Source organism: Prionailurus bengalensis, chromosome B4 (assembly GCF_016509475.1).
Source record: "Prionailurus bengalensis isolate Pbe53 chromosome B4, Fcat_Pben_1.1_paternal_pri, whole genome shotgun sequence".
In the NCBI taxonomy this organism is placed as follows: Eukaryota; Metazoa; Chordata; class Mammalia; order Carnivora; family Felidae; genus Prionailurus; species Prionailurus bengalensis.
The window spans coordinates 60,231,820-60,255,814 of record NC_057358.1 but is presented as its reverse complement, the minus strand read 5'-3'; the positions used below and the strand labels follow the sequence as shown (position 1 = coordinate 60,255,814).

General features: G+C 38.2%; 1 protein-coding gene and 1 pseudogene across 2 annotated transcripts in view; one reads left to right on the top strand and one right to left on the bottom strand.

Moving 5' to 3' along the window:
- The window catches only part of STK38L (serine/threonine kinase 38 like), an 84,751-nt gene that overhangs the window by 9,740 nt on the left and 51,016 nt on the right, over window positions 1-23,995 (bottom strand). For both annotated transcript variants that reach the window (XM_043561561.1, XM_043561560.1), the window contains exons 2-9: window positions 22,889-23,033; window positions 19,290-19,341; window positions 12,006-12,128; window positions 11,479-11,562; window positions 4,191-4,314; window positions 2,223-2,377; window positions 1,757-1,859; window positions 1,517-1,578 (exon numbers count right to left, since the gene is read on the bottom strand). In XM_043561561.1, the coding sequence (XP_043417496.1) occupies window positions 1,517-1,578; window positions 1,757-1,859; window positions 2,223-2,377; window positions 4,191-4,314; window positions 11,479-11,562; window positions 12,006-12,128; window positions 19,290-19,341; window positions 22,889-23,022 (837 nt within the window). In that variant the 5' untranslated portion in view covers window positions 23,023-23,033. The remainder of the gene's footprint in view (window positions 1-1,516; window positions 1,579-1,756; window positions 1,860-2,222; window positions 2,378-4,190; window positions 4,315-11,478; window positions 11,563-12,005; window positions 12,129-19,289; window positions 19,342-22,888; window positions 23,034-23,995) is intronic.
- On the top strand, window positions 9,901-10,275 carry LOC122472229 (annotated as a pseudogene).

The window sequence follows — 23,995 nt, the reverse complement described above, 5'->3', positions numbered from 1 at the left end:
CAAAACAAGAAACGGAGTGTGCTTTGTAAAGTGCAACCAGCTACATATATAAAACATCCAGTCTTTTCATTATAAACCTAATTCCAGGGCATTTCATTCTTAATTCATATAAAATGTTACAAAGACAATTTCTTTAAGGCAGTAGTTCTCAACTAAGGGCAGTATGCTAGGGACTATTTGAAAACGTGTGACAGCAGATTTCGTCATTCCAATGACCTGATGGGGGTGCTGACTGGCATTTAGTTGGAAGGGGGCAGTGGAGAGGGGTTGGGGAGGGGATGGGACGGTAGGATACAGGATTTAAAGAATTTCCTGCCCCAAATACTAAGAGTCCCCTCTACTTCTCCCTTGGTAAATAAACATTGATAGAAGTCATGATGATGGCCACGAGAATTATAAAACATGTACAGGAGTAATCACCTGTGAACGCTCTGTAAGTAGAATTCCCACCATATTTTTAAGCACTATTCATTTTTCCCCTTAAAAGTAGGAAATACTGCAATTCTTCTCTCAGTTGTAAAATCTGATCTGAAAGCGGCACATTTAAAAGTAGAAGGAAGTTTTTGTGATTAATTCACGGCTCCAAATATTTAAAAAAAAATTTTTTTAAAGCTTTTAAAAACACTGAAATGCTTTTACAAACACAGAAAACTTGCAATTAACTACGTGGGCCAATGATAGAATGAGCTCAATCATACACAGGTCATTTTATTGGTTTGAGAGGGTATCAGACCTTTCAGTCTATTTGCCTTACCCAATACTCAGAGAAAATACTGAATTAGTTTCCCTGTCATCATTTGGTTGAATTTAACAAATATTTACAGAGTGTCTATATGGGCAGGCATTGTATAAGAAATCAGGAAAACAAAGTCAAAAGGCACATTCCTAACCCTGAGAATGTTTATGGACCTAGTTAATAGCATAAAGGGAAAGAGGAAAGGGCACAAACAATTCTTATATTTGCTAAGTAATAAAGGAGAAATAGTTTGGGTAAACACAGTTTTATCCCACTTCCATTAAAAAAAGTAATGGAGTTTATCTGTAGTAAAGTCTGCTCTCTAATTTTATCTTATCTGCTTTACTGCAATACTGTTAACATGCCAAACTTCCTATTTACTTTATCTATAAAGAAGTTCTTAGAGACACACAATCACCTTACTTATGCTAATTGATATGTTATTTCAGAACAAGTATGAAAAATGGAAAACATAAGGCATTCACTACAATCATACTCATGTCAGTGAGTTTTATATAAAGTGCTAATTACTAGTAAACAGATGACTTAACAAGAGATATGAGCCATAAAATAAAGTTAAATCACAGAGTTAAAATTAGCAGTCACTTTACGGGCAAGGCAATGCTACAGAGAAACTAAGAGAACTGCGTGATTCCAGAAGAAGCTCTATCATTGCTACAAAGTAAGTACTAATCATTGTGAAGATAGAAAATGATCCAGCGAAACCCCAGTGAAATTTGAGGACTAGGGCAACCTTTCTTAAAGACATGTCTGACTTACCAGTTGTCTCCTGTTCTTCTTCCATGTTTCTGCTTTCCTCTTTGAGTTCATGTTCTGAAATGCTAATGTCAACAAGAGAGAATTGTAATCACGAGGGAAAAACTCTACCAAAAAAAAAAAATTCAAACATATACAAGTAAAATACATTGGTTTAAGGAGTGAGGGGAGAGAGAGAAGTTTTAGTTCTTAACAACCAGCTACACTATGTTAACCTGAAAAAAAAAAAAAAATCAAACTTACAGAAGTCACTTGGCGGGTTGTGTGTAAGGTTTCTGTAGAATTCAGTCCTATGAGCTTTCTTTAATCCCGTGCATAAACCAAAATCAGATAATTTTACATGACCCTAAAAAAAAAATAACCAGTAAAATCAAGATTGTATTAACTTTGAAACAAAGCCTTATTATAAATTTTTCTTTTAAATGCCATCATTATAAACATTCTTAGCTTAAAATTCATATAGGTGATATGTAAAATTAAAAATATTTGACGATGATGATTTTTAAAAGTAGAAAATGTTAGAAGATAAAGATAGCCATACTCCCTTGATGTCATTTCACTCTGGAGTCCTGTCCTATTACATCATTCTATGACATCACACAGTTGAGTGATGACATAAATTGTAGTTGCCCATTTCCAATCACAAAATCAGCTCTATTACTCCACAAAATAATCAGCAACCCAATATTTCACCAGTTTATTCACATGCCTTGGCATCCAATAAAAGGTTGTCTGGTTTAATATCCCGATGGATGAAACCCAACTGGTGGATTGCATCTATTGCCAGAACAGTCTCTGAAATGTAGAACTGTGTTTCCTCTTCTGTCAAGGTATCTTTTTTCATTAGCAATGTCATCATGTCACCTAAATAAAGAAAAATAAGTATCATGTATTAGAAACACCTCAAGCTTTCTCCGCATCTCTACAACCTATGCCTGATTTTCACATTTTATGACCCACCCAGTATATCTCCAACCATTTCTAGGGCCAAGTAAAAAAAGTTACATTGCATTAGCAAAAGTTTCACGACATCTAATGATTTTAAGGTAGAAAGTATGTGAAGTCAAATCAGAGCAGAGATGATCATGAAGTGATATCCTCCACTCAACATCCAGAATAGGATAATATGCTGAACTATGAAAATGAATCAGAGTAAGCACGCCAGAAATGGGATGTATTCTTTCAAATTGAAGTTCCAAATATATTTAGCGCTCTTCAGTCCAGCAAAAATAGAACATCATCCCACTAAAAGACACTCTTTTATTTTCCAGGAATTTTTTCTTTAAAAGGGGACAAAGAACAAACAATAGTGAATTTACAATTCAGAAATGACAACTGTTAATATTTTTCATGATAGTTCAAGTCTTTTAAAAAACAACAACAAACATGTGGAAGTGTTCTTCATCCTCCATATCCCGTTTTATTCCCCTTTCCCTTTTTGTTGAGTAACCATGATCATGGATTTGGTTTGGTGGGTAACCTTCTAGCTTATTTTTAAAATACGTTTTCATATATATATATATATATATATATATATATGTATATGAAATATATATATTGATGTATGAATTTATAGCCTTTTACATATTTTTTTAATTACATAAATGGTACATGTAATTCCACAGCTGCCTTTATTACTCCACTGTTTCCGACATTTTCTTATTGAAACGAATAGAGCTCCTGACTTTTAACAACTGTAAAATAATTCATCACCTAATCATGCCATATTTTATTTATTCAGTCTACTAATGGTCATTTATTTTGTGTGCAGCTTTTCACTGTCACAACAATGCTGCAACGAACATCTTTCACAAATCTGTTGTGCACATGTCAGGGAGAATCTCCAGGGAATACACTGGTTGTAGAATTGCCGGATTGTAGGACACATGCACTTTTCACTTCACTGGTATCTACAAACTGCTCTCCAGAAGAGTTAGAGATTAATTTACGTGGAAGAGAGGCCAGTTTCTCCCACAGTCTCATCAGACTTTTAATGTTTTTACAGATGAGTGTGAAATGGTATCTCATTCTTGTTTTAATTTGCATTTCCCTAATATGAGCAGAGTTGAATACTTTCCTATATATTTATAGACTAGCCTGAGTTTCCCTTCTGTATATTGTCTATCATTTGCCCAATGGGTTTGGGGTTGTTTGTCTTTTTCTTTCTTTCTTTTTTTTTTGTTTTAGTTTATTTTCTTTAAGAGAGAGAGCACGAGCAAAGGAGGGTCAGAGAGAGGAGAGAGAGAATCCCAAGCAGGCTGACAGTGTGGAGCCTGACGCTGGGCTCAAGCTTCAAACCATGAGATCACGACCTGAGCGGAAATCAAGAGTCAGACACCCAACCGACTCAGCCACCCAGGCGCCCTGGTCTTTTTCCTTAGTGACTTTATTGTTCTTAACTCTAGACTTGTAACAATCTAACTAATTATATACTGTAAACCCAGAATGGTAGTATATAAAATGGTAGTATGTAAAATTTAAAAAGGATTTATCATTCCTTCAAAATAATCTGATTTGTGGTAAAAATTAGATTATGGGAGGAACTAGAGGAAAACCATGACTGCCTTTGTAAAACCTCACAGCTAGGAATGTAACAGCAAACCTAATCAACAGGATAATAATTACATATAAAGATGTGCTTGCGTCAGTCTGTCATTGGTATCATGTTTGCTTTTACCTCCGGGGAGAAATTCCATGATCAGATAAAGGTTCCTCTTATCTTGAAAACTGTAAAACATCTTCACCACCCAGGCACCATCTGCTTCTACCAAAATATCTCTCTCTGCTCGGATATGGGCCACCTAGATGAATGTATTTTGAAAAAATAATTGCAACACATCATACATTTTTCCAGTTCACCTCTTACAATTATCCATCCAGTTCCTTAATGGTTGTGAAGGGAAGGGGGAGTTGTAGAAAAGATTTGAAATATATATGCATGTTCATAATCTCATTACATATGGAGAACCTCCAGAAACAGTTTATTTTAGCTTTTATCTTTAGGCCTGGAAAAGTGGAATCCACAAGTTCATTATAGGAAGCTGAGGCCTCTGAGGTAGAAAAATGATTAGTCCAAAAACTTTCCAACCAGAATCCCCATTTGCCAAGGATCTTGGTTTTGTCATACACATTTCAGGCCCTGGCCTGACTTTTACAAGTTAAAAGTAGTAAGCAATGCTTTACAGATTGGTATGACAAAGTCATGGTCCTCAGCAAACTAGTTTTAACTGTTATTGGTCAAAGAAAGGGCCTTTTGTGGTGGTTAAACATTTGGCCATTTTTTTTTTGTAACAAGTAGACACATTTATAATAATTTTGTATGATTTTGCTAACTATAATAACTTTATGTTATTTTGTTAATTAGAAAACCTCTAGAATATCTATAAACATGATATACAGCAAATCAGTGTAACCTTTGGGGGTTTTGCTACTGACTTGTCAGACACACAATTACTAGGGACACTTCTATGTGAACATTTTATAGTCTGAAAAATTTTATAAACGGTAATTTGTTGGGTTGGTATAATCCATTTTCAGATGCTTCTGCATTAATATATTTATACATTCTTTTCAAAGATCAACAATAATATTTGATTTTATCCTTTTGCTATTCCCATTGTGCATTATCATGAATTCTGGCCCAAAACACATGAGAACCCAGATTTCATAAATCTTTTCATGATAATGAAATATGATCTGCTTAATATGTCATATTTGGGATTACTGTGTTTATTACCTGGTGCAATAAATGCTCTGAGGGCAAAGCATAGGAACAGCAGTTGAAAACTAAGAACCTGTTTTCTGGTATCAAAAACCCTTACAACCTCTCTGGATTATGTTTCATAGAGTGAAAAATGGTATCAAAATTCTTACCCATTGCCTTTTACAAAGCGTTTCTGGGTTAGTAAAGGAAAAACCTCAAACCTTTGATGCTGTATCTATGGTGCTGTCAGGAAAAACTACATCATAAACTTGGCTAGATTATTTTTAAATGCTTTAAAGTCAGATTACAGGATGTTTTCAAAATGGTCCTGTTTTCAAATAATAGGAAGTTATCACACATAGTAATCTGGTACCACAATATCAGGGAGATAATGTGCTACTAAATTTTGTGGACTGGTTAGTATTAAAGTAAATGTAATAAAAACTTAAAGTAATGACCTTTTAGAATTGAGTGGGAAAAGGTTTTCTAAAATGAAATTCAGTGGTGGCAAAGGCAGATTAATTTATAGGGGGGGAAACAATAACACAATGCAAAATAGACTCGATGTTTGGGCTCCCGTGGGGTTTTCCCTGCATAGGAATGAAAAATGGTCAGAAGCTCTTCAATCTCTGGCAAAATATTCAAGATTGGTGCTATCCAATAGAAATACACTGCAAGCCACATATATAATTTAAAGATTTCTAGTGGCCACATAAAAAGTAAAAAAGAAACAGGAAATTATTTTTCTTTATTTAAAAAAAATTTTTTTTAATGTCTTTACTTTTTTAAGAGAGAGAGAGAGAAACAGAGCACAAGTGGGAAAGGGGAAGAGAGAGGGAGACACAGAATCGGAAACAGGCTCCAGGCTCTGAGCCATCAGCCCAGAGCCTGACGTGGGGCTCGAACTCACGGACTGCGAGATCGTGACCTGGCTGAAGTCGGACGCTTAACCGACTGCGCCACCCAGGCGCCCCTGTATTTTCTATTTACAGCACATCTCAATTCAGACTAGCTATACTTAAGTGCTTGGTAGCCACATGTGGTTAGTACCTAAAGACTGAACTGCTCCTTTTGTCCTTCCTCCAAAACCTTACCCAGGACTAATCCCATATGGCTTAGTTATATCCTGTTAATCTCTTTGTCTCTGAGGCTCTACATCTTGACCCAGACCTTTATTCTTATCATTATCTGTAATTCTCTAATACAATTCAGTATTTCAACCTTCCTTGAGTTCCATACCTCTTCCCTCTAGAATCAGTCTATCTTCAAAAAAGTCCCCTATCATCTCACCTCTGGATGGTTCCTATCACCTTGTTATCCTGACTGAAACTAGGCTCTCTGCTGAGAGTTCTGTCTTCCTGCACAAGGAGTTCTCAGGAATGGCCTGCTTTTCTTTCACATCTTACTTGGTGAGGCGGTAGGTTTCCTGCTCATTTTCATGCTGCATCTGAACCACTGTGACACTTTCCTTCTCTGCAACTCTTTTGAAGTGCATGTTGTGAAATTCCATCAGCCATCATCTATCCGCACAGCTATCATTTATAGAACTCCCAGTCAATCCCTCTCATTCATGACTTCAGCTCATGGCTCACCAACTTCCTTTCCATCTTTTCCACTCATGGATAGATTTCAACATCCATAAGGATGAACCGTCAGCTACCCTATCTATTGACTTCTTCCTCATCCTCACTGATCTCTTCCACCACTGCATGTTGGTCAGCCACCCATAGTAACCTTCTCATTACAATAACTGTATCCCCTCTAAAATCTCAATTTCAAGGACCTTTTTTTTTAATGTTTATTTTCTATTTCTTTTTGAGAGAGAGAGGGCGCAGGGAGGAGGGGCAAGGAAGGGAGAGGGACAGAGGATCTGAAGAAGACTCTGTGCTGGCAGCAAAGAGCCCGATGTGGGGCTTGACCTCAGGAACCAAACCATGAGACCATGACCTGAGCCGGAGTTGGAGGCTTAACCAAATGAGCCACCCACGAGCCCCCTCCCTTTTTTCGATGTTTATTTATTTATTTTGAGAGAGTGTGAGAGACAGTGAGAGCGAGAGAGTGCATGTGAAAGCGAGGGGGAGGCAGAGAGAGAGGGAGAGAATCCCAAGCAGGCTCTGCACTGTCAGTGCAGAGCCCAACATGGGGCTCAATTCCAGGAACTGTGAGATCATCACCTGAGCCGAAGTCAAGAGTTGGACACTTAACCAGCTGAGCCACCCAGGTGCCCCAAGGAACTCTCTTTCTGATCTCCACCTTTTATCCTTCCAGATCTCTTATTCTTGTACTTCAATCTCCCTTCCATGGACTCTACCACTTTTTCTCTATTAGTCTCCTCACAATCTCATTTCTTTTTCTATCCAGCCTAGATTCCATCATTAGGATCACTCTTACAAATGCTTTAAACTCCCTCGTCCTCTTCCTCCATTGTATTTGCCTGGGAGAACATCAACCCTAATTAAACTCAAATTTCTGTCTATTCTGTACCTACCCCAGAGCAACTAAGTATTACTACAGAAAAGTTACCCAACTATGCTAACTGGTTTCACTTTACATTCCTGACTGCCGATCTCAATGGGTATTCAACTGTATTTCCCTAGCAAGCCTGCTTTCACACCATTCAAATCAATAGTTGTGACTATTTCACAAATTCTCTCTCCTTACACCTCCAGCTAGCTATCTACTAAGACATGATGGCCTCACTTATTTACACTCAGGCAGGAACTTGGCACTTGGCACTACTAAATCAACCACCTGCATTCGTTCCCACTTTCTCTGCCTCTCCTTCCTGTTTTAGTGGATAGGTACATGTCTACTCCTACCAAAGATCAACTCTTCTGTCTGCCAGTGTATTCCTATAATTATCTGCTCTCTCCTGCATCTTCAATTTTCTTTCTAATGGATTCTTCCAATCAGCATCAAACACTTCTGTCTTAAAAAGAAAAAAAAAATCCTCTTTACCCTAAATCCCACTTTACAAATCTGTTCTTTGTTCTGCTTCACATGAAAGATTTATCTGTGCTCACACTCTCCACGTCTTGCTTCCTTTTTGCTTTCTGTTACACTATTTCAGTCGGGCTTCTGCCCCCCAATCCACTGGGAATGTCTTTGCTGAGCTGTTAATCTCCATATTGGGACATCCACTGGCTTGTCTTCCTCCTTGTACTCTCTCTGCAGCATTCAACATAGTTGACCACTCACCTCCTCCTTTAAACACTTTCTTCTCTTGGCTTCCATGACACCATGTTCTCCCAGTCTCCCCTGCCTGATAAGATGTTCCCTGTTGGTCCCCTTTGCTGGTCTCTCTTCTGCCTATTGTTCTCTAGGGCTTGGATCCAGTCCCCCTTTCTTTCTCTATCCAGATTTGTTTTCTAGGAAATTTCATCTTGTCCAATTACTTTAAATATGATCAATATATTGATGGCTTCCAAAGGATATTTCTAGTCAAACTTCTCTCTGTATTCTAGCCAACTGTCAACTCAATACCTCTTCTTGGAGATCTAACAGGCAGCTCAAACTTAATATGCCACAAAAGAGAACTCTTCATTCCCCTGATCTCCAAACCTGTTCTTTTTTCATTCTTTTCTAAATCAGAAATGACACCATCATGTACCCCGTTTCTAAGTGAAACTCTAGGTATGATCCTGCTTCTTCTATTTTTTCCTCACTACCCTTACCCCTCCTCTCATCCCCTAATATAGAGGACATCACAGAAAATCCTGCGGACTCTTCCACTAAAACATACACTTAATCTGTCAGACTTTTCTTCAGCTTCACTGCTGCAGCCCCAGGATAAGCCACAATCACATTCTGGCTGGAGGTGCCACAGTCTCTTACTGGTTTCTCTGCTTCAACTCTTGTTTCTTCTGTCAGCAAGCAAAGGGATTGATTCATCTTTGTAAAACATCAATGCCACTCCTCTGTTCAAACAAAAGTGTCCTCCCCTCGCATTTAGAATAAAACCCAAACGCTCTGCCTTGGCCTTCAAATCCCTGCGTAATCTTGTCCCTGCCTACCTCTCCCACCACTCTCCCTGCACTGAATTGTAGCCACAGTGGCTTCTTTCTCTTCTTTGAGCAGGACAAGACTATTCTTGCTTCAGGGCCTCTGCATTTGCAGATATTTGTTCTACCAGATCTTTATCTGTCCTTCTTTCTCATTACTCAGTCTTTCATCAAATATTCCCTCTTTAGAGAAACAACCCCGATCTAATTCTTCCTCCTAAACCCAGGTCATCTGCATTGATTTACCCTTTTGTTAAAACTTTTGTCATAGTCTTTCTCAATCCTATTTGAAATAGCTGTCTGCCTATCTCCCCACTACTAGAAAAAAACAAGGATCAAAAAAGAAAAGAAAAACCAAGGATCAGGTTTGTCCTGTTAACCACTGTATTCCCAGATCCTAGAGCACATTGTGGGCACATCTGGCACATCACAGGCACCCAATAAATACTTGTTGAGTGCATGGACTAGAAATAGTGAAAGAACGCAGTGAAAATTCAAGAGGGCCATGTTTAAATGAAAATCAATAGTATACTGCTGTAATAGCCAAGTAAGCTTCAGGTGGGGCTTTCCTCAGCTGCCACTAAGGTGCTCAGTCCTTCAGAGGAAGCTAAGGCCACATTGGGGTGAGGCCCGCAGTTCATCCAGAAACTAGCACTGGGGCAGACATAGCACTCATCTGCACCATGGCCTCGGTCTCGGGGCTCCCCTGCTCCTACTCAGCCCTCATCCTGCAGGACCATGAGTGACAGTCACGGAGGATAGGATCAATGCCCTCATTAAAGCAGCAGGTATAGATGTTGAACCTTTCTGGCCAGGCTTGTTGGCAAAGGCTGTGGCCAACGTCAACATCGGGAGCCTCATCTGCAAGGTAGGAGCTGGTGGGCCCGCCCCAGCAGCTGGTGGTGCACCACTGGGAGGTCCTGCTCCCTCCACCATGGCTGCCTGGCTGAGAAGAAAGTGGAAGCAAACAAAGAAGAATCGAAAGAGTCTATGATAACATGTACTTTGGTCTTTTTGACTAAACCTCTTCTTCAACCTGTTCAATAAAAAGCTGAACTGGTAAGTAAGCTTTAGGCAGACACTAAAAGGCTGAAGTAAAGAATTAAGTAGAGAGAGGTGTTATCGTCCCTCTATATCTCCATTGTTGAGTCCTTCCCTAGTATATAGAATCAATTTAGGGTTCTACAGAGTGTCCACCCAGACTAGACAGAGGTGAATACATAAATAAAGTAATATTATTGATGTTTTCAGATTTATGACCAACCCTTAAACCACGTTAAAGTCACAGGAAACATGGAGAGTCCAGGAGTATGAAATTAGAGGGGTTACAGATTTGGGAAATATGTAAAATCAGCAAACTCTCAGGAGACCGGTCTTGCTTCTAATGTGACAGGGATAAAGGAAGCTGAGAACTGTCATTTATTTTCACTGAAGTCAGAAAAGAAGGTATTTTGTTATGGACTGACTGTTTGTGTCCCTCCCAAACCCCCCAAACTCCTGTAGTGAGGCCCTAACCCCCAGGGTGACTGAATTTGGAGATGGGGCCTCTAAGGAAGTAATTAAGGTTAAGTGAGGCCATGGAGGGAGAGGGGGGATAGTGTCCTTATACGAAAAGACCCCAGAGAGCTCACATTTTCTCTCTGTGCACACACCAAGGGCACTTAGTGGGAAGCTATCTGCAAGCCAGTAAGTGCGCCTCACCAGAAAGCAAACCCTGCCATGACATTGATCTTGGACTTTCGGCCTCCAGAACTGTGAGAAAATAAATTTATGTTGTTTAAGCCACCCAGTCTGTGGCACTTTAGGCACTTATGACAGCCTAAACAGACTAAGGCATTTAAAAAAAATTTTTTTTTATGTTTATTCATTTTTGAAAGACAGAGAGAGACAGAGCACAAGCAGAGGTGGGGCGGAGAGAGAGGGGGACACAGAATCTGAAGCAGGCTCCGGGCTCCGAGCGGTCAGCACAAAGCCCGATGCGGGGCTCGAACTCACGAACCATGAGATCATGACCTGAGCCGAAGTCGGATGCTCAACCAACTGAGCTACCCAGGCGCCCCTAAGACGTTTTCAGATTTTAATTTGGAAGAAATTTTAACTTTCTTGAGAATTGAGAAACAATGAAACAAGCTATCAAAAAAATTAATAGGACTATATATAGTAAGACGTGTAGATTCCTTTTTATAAATTCCAATATTTACATTTACTCTAACACCTAGTCAGTGGTGCTCCTTTGGTTACATGTGTTAAAGAACTCATACCTGCTCTTTTTCAAGCATATCAGCTTTTCTCAATATCTTCATTGCATAGATATGGCCTGTATCTTTCTTCTGAACCAGCCGCACCTAGAATGTAAAAATTGATCATACTATCAATGTTAAACGGTCATTACTATTGATTTAGGAGCAAAAGGTAAGTTTCTTTAAAGAGATCAGTGGCAATTTGCCACTGCTTATATTTTAGGAATTTCATTAAAATTAAACTATTTTGCTATATTAAACTATTTTAATATATATTTTAAACTATCTGAATGAAGATAGATACTTTCAATAGCAGTGCCTTTAGAAAAGAAGTAATCTCGGGGCACCTCAGTGGCTTAGTCAGTTAAGTATCCGACTTCAGCTCAGGTCATGATCTTGTGTTGGGCTCTGTGCTGACAGCTCAGAGCCTGGAGCCTGCTTTGGATTCTGTGTCTCCCTTTCTCTCTGCCCCTCCCCTGCTTGCACTCTGTCTCTCTCTCAAAAATAAACAAACATTAAAAAAAAAAAAAAAGAAAGAAAGAAGTAACCTCTCCAAATGCTCCTCTTCCTATAACTTTCAGAGACTCAAAGTCATCCAAGCCAAGTCTGGTCCTCTTGAGCCGTAAGAACTCTGTTTCCTTTCGGGCATGCTGTGATCGGCGTAACTTTTTCTATTAAAAAAAGAATTTAAAAAGATGATTTTGTTTTCAATGAAGGCTATAGTGTTAAAAAATGAGATACATCAAAATGGAAGTATCTTAAATATTATTAAAAGATGAGATATATAAAAATGGGAGTAAAGTATCTTAAATATTATCTTAAATTTACCAAAGTCGAGTATTTGTTAAGCATGGAAAGAATAAAGCAATCTTAAACTTTTTCATTCTTAACAATTGATAAATCTTATTCTTCAGGTGGATTCCATTAACTATTTCACCTTAATGAGCTCATCACATATTTAATCTACATGCTAACTTAATTTATAAATAAAAATTAAACTTTAGGAAATGCTAATAGTATTCTGATAATGAATTTTACAGTCAGGCAATCTACTTTGCTTCACTTCCCTAATTTCCAAGGCTGTTCTGTGACAACTACGGAGACTTAGGACACCAAAATAATAAACAGCAGGTTTCCATACAGATTTGCTTTTGACAGAATTTTTTCTTAGATAAATTTTAATAAACTCCTTGAGATTTGGCACACAACTTCCTAAAAATATGAAACTGCCAAAAAACATAATGATTACATGAAGAATTCGTTAAAATATTCAAGTCAGTAATTTCATAATTCACTCTCTAAAAGTCACCAAAAAATAACTGCCATTAATAAGAAACATTATGAAATACCTGAAGGTGACATTTGGAATAGGCATTTATCTCATTGTTCTAAACTTCATTTTTCCCCTTACCAAACAAAACTCTGTTGACATTCTGTTAGTTCCTAGTTGAGGCAACATACAGTGGGAAATAAACAAAATCAAAAAAATTAAGCACCTGTTCATCTTCAAATGAACTCTACCAGGCTTTCAGGAATTCCATTCTGAAGAAAAGGCAAGTCAAATGACCATAACAGCTCAGAAACACTGCTTTTAAACACAGTACAAGGTATAACCATTGAGTAGTCTCTTACTACTCCTGTGTATATCTGCTTTCAAAAAGGTATGGCAAGCTATCAATTAACTGGGAATCTGTAAATGTGTATCCCCAGTGCAATGGAATTCTGATACTTTGAACAAAGTTAATCTAAGAAGATGAAATCCGGAAATGATGTCTTCATATCAATGGTGGAAACAGTGAAGATTTTTGTTCAAAAATGCTCCTTCAGTGATTTTTAAAAAATAATCGAAATACTAATAAGACAAAAAAGCCCAAAAATGTAGCTTGTTTTTTTTTTTTAAATATTTGTTTTTCTTTTTTTTTTTTTTTTATTTTTAAAAAAAAATTTTTTTTTCAATGTTTATTTATTTTTGGGACAGAGAGAGACAGAGCATGAACGGGGGAGGGGCAGAGAGAGAGGGAGACGCAGAATCCGAAACAGGCTCCAGGCTCTGAGCCATTAGCCCAGAGCCCGACGCGGGGCTCGAACTCACGGACCGCGAGATCGTGACCTGGCTGAAGTTGGACGCTTAGCCGACTGCGCCACCCAGGCGCCCCTAAATGTTTGTTTTTCAGAGAGACAGAGAGTGTGAGTGGGGAGGGGCAAAGAGAGAGGGAGACACAGAATCTGAAGCAGGCTCCAGGCTCTGAGCTATCAGCACAGAGCCTGATGCGGGGCTCAAAGTCACAAACTGTGAGATCATGACCTGAGCTGGAGTCAGATGCTTAACCAACTGAACCACCTAGGAACCCCCAAATGTAGCTTGTTGTAAGACTATAATTTACCAACCCCCCCCCCCGCCCCCGCCTCCTGTGTCCCTCCAGAAAAAAAAAAAAAAAAAAAGACTATAATTTAAAAAGGCCACATGGTGGCACTATAGTATCATGTCTTTCAAAGCAGCAAGGAGGGTTGGGGGGGTTGTTTTAAGTATATAAATGAATAAATGTAAGAATTGCAGAAGACATTCTGGACTGTTGACTTTATGGACTATAAAATGTAGTAGAGTTGGGTGTAGTTTCAGAAACTTGTCTAATCTAAATGAAAAAGATGACCTCATTACATACTTCAATAAACTGTGCTCAAAATCAACAGAAGAGAGGCCACTAAAGAAAATAATTTTCACGGGGGCGCCTGGGTGGCGCAGTCGGTTAAGCGTCTGACTTCAGCCAGGTCACGATCTCGCGGTCCCTGAGTTCGAGCCCCGCATCAGGCTCTGGGCTGATGGCTCAGAGCCTGGAGCCTGTTTCCGATTCTGTGTCTCCCTCTCTCTCTGCCCCTCCCCCGTTCATGCTCTGTCTCTCTCTGTCCCAAAAATAAATAAACGTTGAAAAAAAAAAAGAAAAGAAAAGAATTTTCACTAATATTTGATAGGTCGTGTAATGCAGCAAGCAAACAATGTTTATATAGTTTGGGGCACAGCTGTTTAATGGCAAAAAGGGAAAATTACAAGTATATAGAGCATACAATTTTACAAAAATGGGACATACCATTGTGAGGTTACTTTTAAAAACAGAAAAATGAAAAACCTATTTCATGATCTGTTAGTCTTAAAATCAGTGTTGCAGTCTGGAGAGAGCTGAAGCAAGCTAGTGTTAAAAAAATATATTGGTGATATGATGAGCAGAGTAATGTATAGAATCGTTCAATCGCTATATTGTACACCTGAAACTAATACAACACTGTATGCTAACTATACTGGGAATTGAAATAAAAAACTTAATAAGCTAAAAAATATATATATTGATGAAAAAGCACATTGATATATCTGTTCATGACTTGTGTAGATTAAACAGCCTTGAAAAACAAGTAACATTTTTGTGGTAATCATATCCTTTCTCACCAAACAGGACAACAAAATCTGGAAACACATTTAACATTTCATGGCTCCCTTTAAAAGCAGCTTAAATTTGTCTGTTTTGGTTTTCCATGAGAGTGAATAATATTGCGTGTCTGATGGTAATTCTTAAGTAAGATGAAATTAGACATACATCGTTTTCTTCCTTTCTCCATTCCTTTTTAAATGAGTGTTCCCTGGGGTGCCTGGGTAGCTTAGCTGGTTAAGCATCTGACCCTTTATCTTGGCTCATGTCATGATCTCAGGTTCCTGAAATCAAGCCCCACATCCGGCTCTGTGCTTGGGGTTCTCTCTCCCTTTCTTTCTGCCCCTCCCCAAGCTTGCACACTTTTTCTCAAAATAAATAAATAAACTTTAAAAAAAAGGGGGGGTGCTCCTCAATTCCTCAAACTCTTGATCTGTGGGATGTTCAGTTTTTATATAAGACAGGGTACACAGAAGTTCCGAGATAGGAAAGAGTTCAGTTGGCAACTTCAATTCTGCAGAGACATTCTACATGATCACATTATATGGTTTATTTTTTACAAATAACTTTCATAAATTACTTCACCAAGATTTTCTATTACAAATGAATTAGGGATAAATATTACTTTTCATTTTAAAACTAGTTTTTTTTAATGTTTTATTTTTGAGAAAGAGAGAGACAGAGACTGAGCAGGGGAGGGGCAGCGAGAGAGGGAGACACAGAACTTGAAGCAGGCTCTAGGCTCTAAGCTGTCAGCACAGAGCCCGATGTTGGTCTTAAACCCACAAACTGCGAGATCACGATCTGAGCTGAAGTCAGACACTCAACTGATTGAGCCACCCAGGTGCCCCTAAAACTAGATTTTTAGAAAACAATTTTATTTTTAAAAAATCCACCCCACATAATGATAGCTCCAACATATTTTATATTAAGGATAAGAGAGGATGTCTATTTTATACAATTTGACATAATCTAGGACCTAGCATGGGCCTAATGATAAGCATTTGTGGAATTAAAATATCTTCACAGAAAAATGTTAGAAATTTTATAGTTATTAAAGGGCACTATTTGTAGGTATAAATCATATCACACTTTCTACAAGTTCTTTAGAAGACTTTAGGAAAATAGTTTTTATTTTTTTTAATGTTTATTTATTTTTGAGAGAGAGAGAGAGAGAGAGAGAGACAGAGTGGGAGTGGGGGAGGGATAGAGAAAGAGGAGGAGACACAGAATCCAAACAGGCTCCAGGTTCTGAGCTGTCAGCACACAGCCCAACATGAGGCTTGAACCCACAAACCATGAGATCATGACCTGAGCTGAAGTCAGACACTTAGACACTTAACTAACTGAGCCACCCAGGCACCCCAAAAATATTTCTAAATGTATTCAGCACTTCCTGGTGCAGACCAGCAGTTGCAAACTGAGAGTTACAAACTGTATTCAACCTCGAAAATATTTGATTTGGCCTGCAAGTTGTTTTTAGGACACTTGAATTATTTGCCGATATTTTAAAAAGCAGGTGATTTCACATAAAAGTCCAGATTTCCAGTTTCTCCTGAAAAACAGGAACTTGGCCACACTCGGCCAAAGTGGCAGTCACTCCCCCTTTGATAGACATCAGGCTCTAACTTGTCAGCATCCACCACTGCTGCCAGTCATCAGGGGACATGCAGAATTGGACTGGTGCTCCTGTTCTCCTTTAGTAAAGTGAAAGGTGGTATGTCTCTATCAAAATATAAACGCGGAGGACCAAATATTTTAGAAAGAGAAAAACAAAGAATCTATTTCTTTGTGGAAGTGAAAGAATATTCTTAGGAGTTGAATATGCAGATAAAGTGTGTTGGGTCAAAAGAACATATAACCTAAGATGTCGCGAAACCAAGCCGCCCAGCTTCCTTCATTTGTGTTATCTGCTTGGCCCCTGGGCATCTGTTTTTATAATTTCTCCCTCTAAATTCTGAATTAGGACCTTATGCTTGAGATTTCTGTATCGATATAATGATGTACAATGTACATTAATACAATTATAATTATATGATTATTAAGGATAAGAAAGTTATTAATACTAATAAATGTGCGGACAGATGTGCTTGGCCTTATTTTTTCTCTATAGGTTATAATACAGATCGAAACCATTACCTTTCTCACTTAAAGTGTAAAGGATATAAATTAAATGAGTTTTTAAAATATTATAGTAATTTTACATAAATAATTTAGATTTTCTAGGTTGAGTCAACTGATTAACAAAGTAACCACCTGTAGTACAAATCATTAAATATATTTTATTTCACTTAAACATTTCCAACAGAAAAATACAGGTAAAGTCCTAGGAAAGGTACAGGGAAGATTAAATAACTGCTTTCAAGTCATCATTTGTTAGACTGCTCTTTGAACATAGAATTTCCTTTCTGATCATTGAAACTGTTGAGCAAATTAATCTAGGTTGTACCCCCCTACTGCCTAGAAAATAAGCGTACATTGCTCAGTAAGCTATCCCAAGGCTAGCCTTTCCACTACATGGTGTCAGTTTACTGTGCTCTTTCCTCTACTGCATCTTTCATAGTTCATTGTTCTGCATTATTTTATATGTATTTATTAATTCTTGCGTAAATCTACCTATTTTTTTTAACATTCAAATCAACTGTTACCTCTTCCCAAACCTTTTCTGATCCCCTGAATTAGGTGGGGGGAAATCCCTGTATTTTTTAAAGTTTGCCAGAATCTATCATGTATACATATATTTATATACACACATACATGATCTCTCCTTCCAGTCAGTAAACTCCTCGAGGGAAAGGTCATTGTTCATTTATTCACGAACTATTTCTTATAGCCCCTGCCAGCTCTGGAGGTATGTAGCTGAGTAAGACATTATGGAGTTTCTACTATGGGGAGATATTTTAGGCTGCCCCATGGACACAGACACATGGACACATTAACATTCTGTTAATGCAGAATGTGGGAAGAGTACTCCAAGATATTAGGGAAGATTTCCCAGTGGAACTGAGGCCCAAAGCGAGACCCAGAGCTTCTTAAAGAATAAGAGGAGTTGGGCAGGAGTAAGGAACTTCTAAGTGGCAGAAAAAACAGATGAAAGGTCCACAGGCAAGAATGTGGAAGTCAAAGTAACTCAATATTGGTGGTCAGCATGGAGGTGGGTGACAAGAGACGAGGTGAAAGAGACAAAGCAGAGGCCAAACTGTGAGGGGTCTTGCACATTAATGTTCAAGGGTCTACCCTTATCTGAGAGTACTTGGGAGCCCATGAAGGGTGTTAAGCAAAAGAGTGATGTGATCAAACTTGTTTTTATTTTTCTTTTAAGTTTATTTATTTAAAGAGAGAGAGTGCATGTGTGCATGAGAAGGGGAGGAACAGAGAGGGAGGGAGAGGATCCCAAGCAGGCTCTGCACTGTCAGCCTGAAGCCTGACGCAGGGCTGGATCCCAGTAACCAGGAGATAATGACCTGAGCCAATATCAAGAGTCAGCCCCTTAACGACTGAGCTACCCAGGTGCCTGCCTCTCAAACCTGTTTTCAGACAGGAAACTCTGGATAGTGTATGCAGAAAACCTGGAAGTGGGAAGACACCAGCTGGGGGCAGTTGTTCTTTAAGTGAACTACACAGTAGTCTGAAGTAGGGTAGAGGCAGGCGCCTGGATGGCTCAGTCGGTTTAGTGTCCAACTTTGCCCCGGTCATGATCTCATGACTCATGAGTTCAAGCTCAAACTCGGTATCAGGCTCTCTGCTGTCAGCGCAGAGCCTGCTTTGGATCCCCTGTCCCCATCTCTCTCTCTGCCCTTCCCCCATTCACGTGCTCTCTCTGTCTCTGTCTCTCTCTCAAAATAAATAAATAAACTTAAAAAAAAATAAAGTAGGGTAGAGGCACTGGACTAGAGAACTAGAGGGTTTTAAGGTATATTCAGGAAAAAATGTGAGAAGATTTGGCAATTCACGGATTCTTCTTAGAGCCCTCTCTTCTTGTTCCATGCTCTCAGGATACTATAGATACTGTTCACTAAATCTATATTCTTGGAATTAAAAAAAGCTGCCTCTTTAAAGATCTCCATTATAGCAACAAAGAAGACCATATTCAAATGATGAAATCCATGTTACCTAAGTTATAAAATCATCTGATATCAATAGAGGACAAAGACATGGGGTTGCCATTATACAGTAATTAGTCTTTCCCTCCCCAACTTTCTTGAGATATAATTGACATAACACAAGCTTAGAGCGCGATGGTTTGATGCACATATATATTGTAAAATGATTACCACAAAAAGGCTTGTTAACATATCCACTGCCTCACATAAGTAATTTTTTTTTTAGTGTGAACATTTAAGATCCGCTCTTAGCAACTTTCAAGTATAGAGTACTGTTACCTACAGTCACAGTAATTACAGCTAACATTACCTCTTCATCTGCTAATCCTTCTTCTTCCATGGCCACTTCTAATTTCTTCTGCCTTTTCAAAGAAAAAATAATTTAAATTTTAAATACATTCCTAACTATTCCCATTTAAGAAATGTTCACTTATTTATTTGAGTTTACCCCTTCAGTTTGCTATGCTAAAAAAAAAAAAAAAAGTCTTTAAAGATGAATCAAAATAATCACTAAGAATAGTTTTCTTTCTCAAGATTAAACCCAACCCAGATTTCAAATCACTTTCTCATACTGGCCAAATGAAAATTTTCCTTCTTAATGCTGCTTAAATCAATGATTAGCAAAGATGACTAATGTTCTAATAAGGAAAATCTGTTATCTAATATTCAAACCACCAAAATCATTAATATTTATCAATATTTATATTGGAAGTATATAAAGGTAACTATAGTGACTAAAAGTATAAATATTTAAGGTGGATATCCCTGTTTGAATCCCAAGTCTAATAGCTTGTGTTAAGTCCTTCATTGTGTTAAGTGAGCTTGTGTTAAGTGAGCTTGTGTTAAGTCCTTCATTTCAAGTCTAAGCTTGATTTCCTAATCAGGAAAAATGTTCAATGCAATTGAGTGTATTTTATTCTAATTCTTTGAAAACTGGAGTCATATATGTACATAAAAAAACCCACTAACCACCAGAACATTTGCTTTTCTAGGTATAGTCAAGTTCAGGTACTCATTATTTTTAAATGACACCACTGAAGTAAGTTAAACTAAGCACTGTGGGGATGGGGAGGAAGGCGGGATGACTGGATGAATTAAGTCACTAGGAACTAGGGAGATGGCTCTGATACAAATTTTGCAGCTCATTTCCAACAGAATATTAAGCATTTTATTTCTATCATATTGGTTTTTCCTGAATATGAAGCTGAGAGTACTCTTCCTAATTGGTGTTGGACTATGTTAGAATAGGACTGACTTTCCAGAATTTAACTACATGGGAGAGTATCTAAGGGTTGAGGATTGAAATCATCAAATACATTTTTTAGTATTTGTCCTTTACGATAATATGTCTGAAGGTAGGCGCTTTCCTAACCCACCATTTCTATGGAAAATTCGTAACAAAAATATCTAAAGCCTGTTCATAGATCAGCACCCCAATGGCAACGACACGTAATGACATGTTCTCTGCCTACTTCGTCAACATTTGTAATAGACATCTTGGTGCTTATCACACTGATTTTAATCTTTTATTTACACACTGTTCTTCTAAGCCCAACCCTTAGAATGGAATAAGCTCTGTGCCTGCTACCATGCCCCTCTGGGTGCTGCAAGGCTGTTTGCTGAATGATTTTGAGCTTTCTCCTCTGTAGAGAGAATCCACAGTGTAAGGGACCATTCATCTGGGACGGCCTATCAATATACAAGCAACTTCACTCTTCTGTCACATCTCTACTGTCCCCTTTCCTCAATCCTTGCCAAAACCAACTCTTCATGAAATTATCCCTGACTCTGGAGAGAGAGGCAGTAGCCTTTGTACGTTTCCACCATATCTAAACGAGAAGACCCTGTGACTTCCTGTGCACCTTTCAAAGAAAATAGTTTTCTTCCTAAATGCTCTGATGTTTTGTTCTGATTGGTATTCTATTTGGCTTATGTATTTATCCAGTTAGTTAAGACTTAAAAATTTATCACATGTAATCCTAAAGTCCAAGCTTTTAATAAATACAAGCTGACTGTTTAATATGATTTCCATGGCACCAAGCTGCGACTGCCTTTTTTTTTTTTTTTTTTTTTTTTTTTTTTTAAGTTACAGCAGATACTTTTATTTTTACTTTCCTTTGTTTGGAAATAGAGGGCAAAACTGAATTACTCAAAGATTTCATCAAGAAAAGACAACAAGCCTTCAAAATTCTGATGCATAACTTAAGTGTCTGCTTCCTAAAAAAGTAGTCTTTCTTTCCCTGGTTCTCTTCCACTTCATTTACTCTCCTTGGCGACTGGATCATTTCCAGAGACTTTCATTGTATTTACAGTTAATGTAATTACTCACATGTTTGCATTCATTTCTAACTGATTGCGTGATCTCTATTTGTGTCGACTTTTTGGCGTTTCAGCTTTGCTTTTTCCCTCGCCTTATTTTCAACTGGGGTTTTGTTTTCCTCATTTCATTATTTTCATTTCATTAGTTTGGAAGTTACAAACTCTGTTAGTCTGAAATGAATCAATCTTTACCCCTCTGTATGTCGTATCTCTATCATGGAGATACACAGATCTCTAGCAACACTTTAATTCCACTGACTTCCCTCCTGACTGAGAGCCTATCATTGGGAAATATTTTAATCTACTTTAAAAAATGTATAAGACTTTATCATCATTGTTTTGTTTTTTTTTTTCATACAATTTGTGTTGAGATTTATCCACACATTTATATTTAGCTCTGTTTGTGATCACTTTCCTTCAGCCTAAATTGAATCTTCTGGAAGTTCTGCCAATGGTGAACTCTTAGTTTAACCTGCCTCTGCTCCAACCCCTTTCTTCTCCTCCTTTAGGAACTTTGGTTAAAGATACGTTAGCTTTCCTCACTCTGCTCCATATTTAACTCTCCTTCATATGCTCCTACTCTGTGTCTCCACTTGACTTCTGAATAATTATTGAAGTTTTATTTTCTAGTTCAATTCTCTGTTCAGCTTGTCTGATATGTAGTTAGACCTATCTGACATTTCGTCTCTGGCTAGTCGCCACTTCTGTCAATCTTTCTCACTTCTAAATTCTATTCTACTGTTGTTGTCATGATCCTAATTCAAGCCTCCTTTCCACACGCTGGGACTACATCATTAGCCTTTCCTGTTCCTTCTCTCTCTACCCACAATCCATTCTGTACATCACAACTAAAGTACTCCTCTAGAGAAACACCCATGATCACGGATTCTGTTCAAAAATCTTCAAGGCTCTCTACTCCCATGAGGATATCTACATTAACAAAGCAGTCAAGGGTCCCAGGAAATGCTGAAATCCAGCATGAGCTAAACTGGCTCTTGCTTGACCCAGCACTGAAGGTGATTTCTTCTGTCTGTAATATCCTTCCTCCTGCTCTTTTATCTCTTCCTTCTCCCTTTTCTGCATGTATGATTAATACTGTTCCTTAAGAGCTCTGATAAATGCCACCACCGTTTATGAAGCCCTCCCAGTTGCTTTACTCTCTGCCTTCTTTGACCTTCTCTTAGTGATGCTTCTCACTGTCATGTAATATTTATGTGCATTACCTGCCTTAATAGAGTTTTCTGAAGGCAGAATAACACGTCATTAATGTTTTTATTCTGCCACCCTCATCCCCACTATACATGCTTTTGGATTAGAATTAATTATTCCTATAGTATAAGGATATATTATAATTTCACAGCTGGGAATGTTTTATTTAAAATATCATTGACATGTGATAGAAGGATATGGGTGCAGAGGACAAGAAACCATTCTGTTAAGATAATTAGAGGCACTGTCAGTAGAGGAAACCTAAAAACAGCATTTGGACCCACAATATTCATATTATTAATGGACAATGTGTTCACACTCCACTTGCAGCCTAAGAGCTTCTTAAACCAAACAGAAAATTCTGATTAGCCTTTACTATACCTGGTCTCTCTCTCTTCATGCTGTAAAATTAGATTGCTGTAAAAATTCTCCAATGTGAGCTTGGCCACAGTCACTCTTTCCCGGGTATGGTTGCTCATAGGAAAGGAGGCTGCAGTCCCTGCCGTCATTGCCATAGTAACAGACACTGAAACAACATATAAACACAAATTGTTCAGTAGAAAAACACTTTCTATCCCTCATAGTAAACTCTGGAGATGGTTTAATTCCTACGAAGCAAAACTTTACCGTAATAGTTAAAACATCCAAGTTTTCCACATTATAAAGAAGACAGTGCTAGTAAAGAAAGAGGAAGATACACTATTCCAAAGCAATAGAAATTAATTTTGTGTTGGCAAAACCAGGGATGAATAAGAGTAAGGAAGCACCAATCCACACACAACATGGACACATTTTATACAAAAGGCTGTAGTCAACAAGCATTCAGAACAAGAAAGGTTCGATGGATTTTGTTGTTGTTTTATTGATCACTGCAAAAAAATCCACAAGATTTGGCTAATACATATGCCTGCACTCAATGTTAAGTCTCCTAAGAGTTAATGTAGTTCAGCTAAATAGCAAGAAGCAACTTCTAGAATATAAATTCTATGAAACATGAAGCAGTGGATCAAATATGCACACAAAATCAGTCTGAAGTAATTCTTATGTATATGTTTTATGGGAAAACAACTTTTCAAAACAAGCCCCCTTTGGATGGAGTTCAGGGTGCCCTGTTTCATTCTGAATTCTATGTCATTTCAAATAGCTCTATAACAAGGTCCAGTATACGTCTCCAGACTATAAGGTCCATTTCATTTTCAAATGATACTCATTTGAACCAGGCAGAAAACAGAAATGTATGAATCAAGCCAGGTGACAACAGGGATGTTCTGTGGCCTTAACTGGGCCTTGCGGTCTACTTAGTCACTCAAGTGCCATCTCTGAAAAACCACCAGGCAAGCCAAACATAGTACTGGTTTGAAGAAGATAATTGGACAATTAGATAAGATAAGGAATGTAGCAAAATGACTGCTTCACAGGGGTCACAGACTGAACTGTGATGGCTGCTACCAGTGGGTGGCACCGACCATAAGAAACTTGCCTACTACA